Here is a 9,723-nt window from a genome sequence, read left to right on the forward strand (position 1 = left end):
TTCAGTGTCACAAGATGTTACATTGTTCGACGACTGCAAATTGACCAATGTTAAACTCTATTTAAACTCGGAATTTTAGCCCTACGATGATTTAAATTTAGATTTTGAAAAAAATAGATTCGCCGTCCTATTCGACATGTACTCTCGTTTTCGCAAATCTTATTACGGATGCGACGATGATGCAACGCTATTAACCATTTCAAAGTTTCTACATTGCGGTCCTCTCGCGGTCATTGATTGCTCACGACAAAACGAGTCTGTCAAAACTGCTACCGTGGACGTGAGAATAGAGTTTGAATGCAGGGAAAATATACCGGCGAATACTACCGCCTACTGTCTGATCTTGCACGATCGGGTTGTCGAATATAATCCATTGACCAATGTAGTCCGCAAAATTACATAAGTCAGCAAATACCCCCTCCATTGCATATGAAAAAATATAAAAGATTCAGATGTTTGACGATCGACATCAGTCTGCGATCGGATCTTGTCATCATGGCTGTGCCAACGTTTGTGGATCTACAAGGATTTATCGTTGGAAAAAATTTTGTCGTGAAGGAAGCTGCGGTTCTGAGAAAGGGATCCGTACTTTCTCATTACATTTTTACATGTCCCGAACCATGGCACATGCTCACAAAATCTGAGAGATGTCAGATTTTATGGTTGATGAAAAATCACCATGGATTATCGTGGAATGATGGACACTTTTCATATTGGAAATCGAAACGTTTAATTACGACGGCGGTGATGGGTGCAACGGGGGAGGATGATAATGCGTCACCTCTCGTGTACGTTAAAGGACATGAAAAACGGCAATGGTTAGCTGATATACTGGACAATGATGTGAGAAACGATGTGATTATCGAAACTTTGGATGCAGACTATGAGGATGTAGCTTCTTTAAATAAGTTAGATGTTAAGAATACTGTACGTTGTGAAAATCATGTAAAAAATTGCGCTTTACAAAATGTATTTAAGATTTATAATTGGTGGTTGAAACATCATGATAATGATTCATCGAATCCATATTTATAATAAATTGATGATGCAATATACTTTTATCGTCTTTCTTATTCTCTCCTTTCTTTCCTCATCTCTATCTTTATACGTGTGCAGTATCGTGTTTCCGTACGTGACACAGCTGCCGCAGATATTGTATTTCGATACTACATTGTGGTACATGATAAAACATTTAAATATTTGATAATATAGTTTTTACATTTGACAAGCGTCCGTTTCCGTTCGATGACCGTTTGATAGCCGTTGATTTCTGTTCGACGAGCGTTCGTTTTCGTTCGATGATCGTTCGTTTCCGTTCGACGGGCGTTTGATAGCCGTTCGTTTCCGTTCGATGAGCGTTCATTTCCGTTCGATGACCGTTCGATAGCCGTTCGACGGGCGTTTGATAGCCGTTCGTTTCCGTTCGATGAGCGTTCATTTCCGTTCGATGACCGTTCGATAGCCGTTCAATTGTCGTTCGACGGGCGTTCGTTTCCGTTCGATGAGCGTTCATTTCCGTTCGACAGCCGTTCATTTCCGTTCGACGAGCGTTTGTTTCCGTTCGATGACCGTTCATTTCCGTTCAACGGGCGTTCGATGACCGTTCAATTACCGTTCGACGGGCGTTCGTTTCCGTTCGATGACCGTTCAAATACCGTTCGATAGCCGTTCGATGAGCGTTCGTTTGCGTTCGACGGGTGTTCGTTTGCGTTCGACAATCGTTCGTTTCCGTTCGATGACCGTTCGAGCAGGGTTGATGCATTATAGCGTTATATCATGCTAATTTGCGTGGGAACATGCATACTTTTGTCTTACGACGCATTTTTGGTAAAGCGATAATGATACGTTCCTATTCTAAAGTTTCGTACCGAGACGTTTGTCTCCTCGCAAAGTCGCAATATGATAATATTATATTATATTATACCATGCTGAGTTGTATGGGACCACGTGTACTTTTGTCTTACGACGTGCTTTGATATGGTGATAATGCCACATCTCTACTATAAAATCCCGTGCCGGGACCTCGTTGCCTCATCATAAAGTTTCCGAGAGCAGTTGAGTCGAGAAGTTGAGTCGAGAAGAGTTAAAAAATGGATAGCATTTTGGAAAATTGCCCAGGGTGGAAGCAGTACTTCTTCGACCTGCTCTGTGTCTTACTTGTTAAGCTGGCCTTCCATTGGGAGGTAAGTATTACATTTGCGAATATTTAAAAAAAAAACAATGTGCGTGTATTTATACTAATTATATTTTTTAATGTAGTTCCAAGTTGATATAGAAATCCCCGGGTTTATGAATATCCGGCAGTGGGTGCGGGCGGAGCGTCGGGCAAGGAGACATGAACTCTCCTATATGTGGAGTGACACCCCGGAGAGTCCCCAGGACGAGGAGGATATCTTTGACTTGCGGCGGCTCTTTGGGGAGGAGTCCTACGCGGAAGAGGAGATTTGGGTGCCTGGGGAGATTCGGGCGCCCAATGGCATATACATATAATGGATACAGATGTAAGTACATATTTTTCCTTCTATAAGTTTTATTGTGACTAGGTTTTTTATTAATACATCTTTCCTCTTTTTCTGTTCCAGGAGCGGCCTCCCCTTAGTCCGGCGCATCGCCCCCTCCCCCTTATATATATATTTTTTTATTTTATATCATTATTATTATATTATTATTATCATTATATTTTTATATTTTATATTATTATATTTTATTATTATATATTAAGCGCACACATACACACACACACACACACACACAAATGTATTTACACACACATTTTGAAATAAATTTTTATATTTTAATTTAAAAAATGTACTTATTTACACACCTCTCCCTGCGTACCCATCCCTTGCGTCTCTCTCACACACGTTAATTATAAGTCTCGCGATATCTTCGTTCTCTCTCGCACGCGTTATTCTCGCGCTATTATCGTTCTCTCTTTCGTACGCGCTATCGTTCTCTCTCTTGCGCTAGTTGTCTTCGCGTTATCGTTCTCTCTCGCATGCGTTGTTCGCAATATTATCGTTCTCTCATTCATATACTCGTTGCTCACTTACCTTTACATCATCCTTCTCTCATCTTACAGTGCGTCGTCCTTGTCCCACGTTGACGTCATCCTTGTCATACGTTGATGTCATCCTTGTCACACGTTGATGCCATCCTTTTCCCACATGTAGCACTATCCTTTTCCCACAACTAAAGCTATTCTTCTCACACTACCATCTTCTTTCCGCGGATCCCCTCTACCCGCGCGGATCCCCCCTACCCCCGCGGACCCCCTCGTCCATCGCTCGCGCCGCGGATCCCCCCTACCCGCGCGGACCCCCTCGTCCATCGCTCGCGCCGCGATCCCCCCTTCACCGCATGTGACGTCATCATCCCCCGCGTGACGTCATCACCCCCCGCGTAACGTCATCATCCCCGCACGTGACGTCACCCCCCCGCGTGACGTCACCCCCCCGCCGCGGTTCCCCCTCGCCCCTCACCCCCCCTCGGAGCCCCTGGGTTAGAAACCTCATAGTATTACTACTGGTCACCCGTAAAAATATAATCATTTTTTCTTAATAATTTTTCATTCAATTAATTAGAATTAGTTTTTTATTATTCAAACTATTCAGAATTATTGTTACTGTTTTCTAAATTTTTTATAAAAAAATCTTACAAATCTAACAAATGCATAAAACGAGAATAACCTATATTAGACGACATTAATCAACCGAGCCACGGTCGCCGCCATTTTTGTGCCAAATCGTGTGAAGCGGTTGCGAAGATCTTCCCTCGTCCCATTTCTCCATCTACGGATCTTGGACCATATCACCAACATGATATTTTATCAGCTTGCAATGTTTTTGATCGTACCATTGCTTCTGCTGAGCTTGAGACTGCACCGTATGTTTAGCAACTTCGATTCGAAAAGTTTTTAAATCTTGACGATGGTTTAAATCGTCCAAATATTCTTTAAGATGATCGAGGCCAAACACAAGCTGACTAGGGGTTTCTCCCGTAGATCTGTTGACCGTATTGTTAATAGCGCATTCTATATGGTATAAAAATTTATACCATGGCTGGGTGTTATCGTTATACTTGCTAATTTTGCTAACATAGGTGTTAGAGTACGGTTGATGCGTTCCGCCTGACCGTTAGCTTGCGGTGATCCAGTTGCTATTTTAATATGACGGACATCGTGCATCCTTAAGAATTCAGCAAACTCGTTGCCAGTGAAAGTACTTCCTCTATCTGAACTAGAACTCTCGGTGTACATTGGAAAAATTGCATCAGACATCCGATTGCTTCCTTAGCGTTAGTTGTCTTGGTGGCATATAATAGCACGAATTTAGAAAAAGCATCGACAATCAAAAATATATATTTTTTTGATAAGATCTTCTGGTCAACAGGTCCGTAATGATCTATGTGAATCATTTGAAAAGGTGTATCACCTTTGGGATTGGATGCAAAATTCCTTGAGGTTTTCCGGAAGATGGAGAAAATGTAATGCACTTCAGACAATTGCGTATATGATTGTTACATTTATCTCTAATTTTGGGGAACCAGTAGGACTTGCGAATAACGTCAATCATTTTCTTAAGCCCTAAATGGTCCATTTCGTTGTGTTACTTGAAAAGAACATGCTTCTCCATTTCTTCGGGTACCAAAACATAAAAGTTTTCCTTCCTACTTTTTATAAATTAGTCCATCACGCATTTCATATCAAGAATCCTCCTCGTTCTCCAATTTTTTAGCAATCTCTCTGATGATAGGATCTTTATTTTGCAATATCTTGAAATTCCATTCGAAGGGATTATCTTCATTAGCCAAAATACCAAAGGACCTGCTAAGAGCATCGACATGACCCATATGTGTGCCTGAACGATGTATAATCTTAAAATCGAAGTTTTGCAATTTAAGGCTCCATCTAGCAATTCGTAAATTAAAGTCTCGTTTTTCAAGAATCTGTGTTACGGCACTGCAATCAGAGATGTGTAACGATGCGTCTAAAACGCATCACCCCAACAATTCCCGGCCATTCCACCGACCAGAAGCTGCCGCCCGACGACCACCCATCGGGCAAGGGCAGGGGCGCAGTGCGCCCACAATTTTAAAACCGTTAAAATTCTTCGGTCGAATATCGCCGAGAAACGACGAACGGCCCCGACGATACGCCGGGTAGACGGCCCCTTTCGGCAACCCCACCACCGCTCGGAAGGGTTGTATCGTCTGCGCCGACGCAAGCGAGCCACCCCGTATAAAAGGGGCTGTCGTCGGCCAGAGAAGTCACTTCGTCTCACGCGGGTTTCGCAAGAGAACGACAATTCCGAATCCTCTCTCGCTAGTACAGCGCAGAGCCATCCAGAACCGTACCCGAATCCCACAGGAGAAAAAAGACGAAAAGGTGGAGGGCTACTCCACCCCATCGCTCTCAAAGGTATCTCCTAACTTACAACCAGGCTGCCGATCGGACCGGAGGGAGAACTCCAGTTCCGCCGAGCGTTCTCGACCTGCCAGCTGACACCGTTCCTTCCCACCGCCTGAGTATCTTAAAACGTCCCGGGGTGGAGAGAGAGCTGTCTCCGACGAGTGTTCTCGTGAGATACTCCCGTCCTCACGAATCAATCCATATCCAAGCATCTTACACCGCGATCTTGGAATACCAGGCGCATGCGACCCCCCTCGAAGAAGACTTGTTCAGCCCACGCGTAAATAAATCGGTAATAATACGAAAACCACGACCACACACAGCAAACCGATTCCGATTGATTGTCTGACGCGCGAATAAATTTGTAACAAAAGTATCGCGAACACAACGAACCGACGTCGATAAATTGTCACGATTAATTGGCAAGCACGCAGATAAATTTATAATAAAAGATTCCGAACACAGCGAGCAAATTGTAATCACTTGTCACGCGTACGAATTTAAAGCCCGAAGAACAGCTGACGGCCGTGCCAGACATCGCGACAAAAACCGCGCGTCAACACGTGCAAAAACAGAAAGCGGGAAACTCGTTACACATCGGGAACGCCAATAAAAACCCGAACGTCGATTTATAAAACCGAACATTGGTTAATAGCAATTAATTCGAATATCGCATACACACACACACACACATCGCACACACACCAAACTCACACATTGTAAAATACAATTACTTTCAATAAATATACACGCACATTTCAGTAGATTCGTGGCGTTTCTCTCTCTAACCTGACACAAGAACTCCTGATTCCGGCGAGCTATACCGCGGCCGAAAACGCAACGTTACAGATGATAACAAAAGGAATGCCTTGGAGGTAAATCTTAAATCTTCGCATATACAATAGCAAGGGTTTCTAGTTCGAAGCTATGATACCGAGCCTCTGTCTCTGTCGAACGTTTACTAAAATAGAACACATGGTGCATCTTTAGTATCGGTTGTTATTGCAACAGAACAGCGCCGAATCCATGAATACTTGCGTCACAGTGCAGCTCAGTAGCTGTTTTCGGGTTATATATTGCGAGTGTGGGAGTCACTACTAATTCATGCTTTAAAATTTCAAACGCGATTTTCTCTTCTCTCCAAAAACAAAGATGGCGTTCTTTTTCAACAAACGATATAAGGGTTTAGCAATTAATGAAAAATTTTTTATAAATTTACGGAAACATTTATTACGGAAAAATTTAGGACGCTAATCCAACAAAACTATGAACCTCTTTTATTGTTTTAGGCTCAGGGAAATCCTTAACCGCTTTGATTCCATGATTATATTCGTTATTTTCTTTGCCTCTAACGGTTCGGGGAGAATATGCAAGAAGCAGTTACACAACAAGTTTTTCTTTAAAATAATTACGTGTTTTCTTTACATTAATTGATTCGTATTTTTTGCAAAAATCAAAAGTAAGGAATTCGTAAGGAAAATAAATATTTAACAAAATATTATGTCAAAATACTGTCACTTTCAAGCCTTATAACTCGAAGTATTTAATGAAAAAATATTTAATTATAGTGTTTTGGAAAGCTCTTGAGATAAGCTATAAGAATATGCAATGAAAAGTAGGGAATCCCGTTTAAAAAATTGAAAGCGACCTTTATGTAACCTTCAAACGACTATTGAGGGTGTAACCGATGATATCATCTTATGTTCCCCTTAAGGGGATCCTAAAGTCGATTGTTTTACCGACAAGATGCGAAGACTCAATTCGATCATAAATCTTTTTATTGGCTACATAGATCGATAAATCCTTTTCCACAATTAAAGTACTAAAAATAACGAAGTGAGGGCCCTATAATTTCATGCAAAAAACTAAGAAAAGTTACTTATAATTGTGTTAATTACAGTTGTGTTATCGACTTCTTGCATCACGTCGTAACAATATTGCTTTAATATATAAGTTTTGCAGTTTGTCTGTGTAAAAGACACAGCGCTCTCACTTGGGATAACATGAAAGAAAAATACAGAAGTAATAGAAATGATTTTAGAAACCTGTATAAAAAGATTTGTAATCGAACTATTTAGTGTACATGCGTTCGCGTACAGAATCGATGTTAAAAGAGTAAAATAGAGCAAAATTAGTTGACGGATAGTACGATAGATGGAACTGCAATCTGTTATCGACAAGGACAAAATATCGTATTGTCTCTTTCCCTCTTTCATGCGTGTGACAATAATTTATATATACGCATTATTATTATTGCATTCCCTCTCGTATTTTTTCTTTCGTTTTCTCGATCATATGCTCATTCTGTCTCTTTCTAATTTCTCGCTCATTACATATCGCCCAGCTTCATGCTTCACACATACGGTTACTGTTCCGAAATTAGCCTGACAGGCGCTTGTATATATGTACATATATATCTATATTTATCTGTAATTAACCTATTATAATTAATCCTATTAAGCGCCTCAGTTACGCGAATCGTAATCCGCGCGCTAAGCTGCGGATTCGCGCTGCGCGTACCTCGCATTAATATCGATGCGCGCGTCGCGCGAAATGCCTTCACTTGCGCACATCGAGCCTCGAGATTAGTCGGTAGCCCAAATTTTAAACGGGCTACCAGCTAAGGAAATAAAAACATCAACACTTATGCCCTCCGACTTTCTAGAAGATTCGCAGTCTCCTTTGTTATCACTCTCAAAGTGATTTATGACTATAGCGAATCTTCTAGAAGGTCGGGGTAATAAAAGTGCGTGCCCGAAACCGTTCGAGGCTCTCTTGCAATCATCGCCGAGTTTATAGCACCGATCAAGCAATCGAATCGTTTTTTTGCCGAAGTTAGACCGAGCACGAAAAACCGTTCGCGTTGAGTGCCCTCGCACTCTCTCGCAATCTCGCGAATAATTGTACAATTCTTGTCTATGTTGTCCGCGTGAAATACACCGCCTTTTTTTCGTCACAAACTGTTAGCGTCACTCCTGTTTTTTTTGTGCCGTACTCCTCGTTTCTCGCTCATCGCGATTCCGACGTGAAAGTTATAACAGTTACACATGTTGAGTTTCTCTCTCTCTCTCTCTCTCTCTCTCTCTCTCTCTCTTTCTCTTTCTGTTTATTTGCTCGGTATTATATTCTTTCATTCGCTCATGTCACTTTTATTTTTTTGATTCTCGTTTCTCTATATAAAAATAGTTTTTTATATGTATGTATTTTTATTCTATAATAAATATAAAATATTTGTCTCTCTTTCTCTCTGTTTTGTTATAATAAATACACCTATATAATACAATTTATCAGCAAACACCAAGTAACATTTTTATAGCTGTTAGTTGTAATTTCCCACTCAACAATATAACTGTTACATGTTATGTAACTGTTACATAACATGTAACAGTTATATTGTTGAATGGGAAATTATAACTAACAGTTATATAACTGTTATTTAGTGTTTGCTGGGTTTATATATATTTTTTACATTTACAGTAAGAATAATCTTTATGATAATTGATCACAATTTACAACTATTTGCCAAGAATAAAGTTTAGTAAAATCAATTTACATCAAATATGTATATTAATAAAATCACTATTACGAATTACCTCGACATATGATATAATAATGAAATTTACAAATTTTATTGTAGGAAAATTTTGTTTTTTTGAGAAATGTAGACTAGTTCTTATAAATTATAAATACATACTTATCAGCTATAAGAATTATGTAACTATTTTTATTGTAATCTCTAATTATTAAATATTATTGTATTGTTTGAAATAAATAGTTGAAATAAACTTGTATGTACTTGTCTTATTAAACATGTATAAGCGTATTTAATTTTATTTTAGTGATATATAATTTTATTTCAGCGAATATATAATTAAAATTTAATAATTAATTTGATTAAAAATGATCCGATTTATGTCGTTTGGTATCATTTTAATCGCAAAAATCTCATAAATCCATTGCAATTATTTTCAAATCAAAAAAATACGAAATATAACAATTTTATTTTCCACAGTAAGTTGACATGTATACATATGAAGATAAGAAAAAGTGAGCCTGGCGAGTGAGACTTCGGAACTCTTTCATGTCTCGTCATCTCGCTTGCTCCTTACTCTTTCTCGCTCTCGCTTCGAATCGAAGATCTTTCCTTATCTATAACAACTGTTAGGGATTTAAATATCGTAAAAATTAAAATTTTTATTTCGCACTTTTTCGATTTGAAAATAATTGCAATGAATTAATGAGATTTTTGCGATTAAAATGACACCAAACACGATATAAATCGGTCAATTTTAATTAAATAAATAATCAAATTT

At 39.5% G+C, this 9,723-nt stretch overlaps 1 protein-coding gene across 1 annotated transcript; it reads left to right on the forward strand.

Annotated features, from left to right (window-relative positions):
• Positions 1-1,986: 1,986 nt before the first annotated feature.
• On the forward strand, positions 1,987-2,534 carry LOC145969313 (uncharacterized). Its single transcript, XM_083095324.1, has 2 exons — positions 1,987-2,183; positions 2,260-2,534. Exons 1-2 carry the CDS (start codon positions 2,091-2,093, stop codon positions 2,488-2,490), a joined length of 324 nt encoding a protein of 107 aa, XP_082951450.1. The 5' UTR covers positions 1,987-2,090; the 3' UTR covers positions 2,491-2,534.
• The last annotated feature ends 7,189 nt before the right edge of the window (positions 2,535-9,723 follow it).

This window comes from Camponotus vicinus, unplaced genomic scaffold, assembly GCF_025532165.1.
Source record: "Camponotus vicinus isolate PSW18456_S1 unplaced genomic scaffold, iyCamVici1.0 SCAF_3, whole genome shotgun sequence".
Taxonomy (NCBI): domain Eukaryota; kingdom Metazoa; phylum Arthropoda; class Insecta; order Hymenoptera; family Formicidae; genus Camponotus; species Camponotus vicinus.

What these genes read in the sequence shown, in the direction of transcription:
- LOC145969313 (XM_083095324.1), top strand. Translation starts at nt 2,091, where the DNA reads ATGGATAGCATTTTGGAAAATTGCCCAGGGTGGAAGCAGTACTTCTTC. An exon ending in AGCTGGCCTTCCATTGGGAG is followed by an intron (nt 2,184 to 2,259) that starts GTAAGTATTACA and finishes TTTTTAATGTAG; the next exon opens with TTCCAAGTTGATATAGAAAT.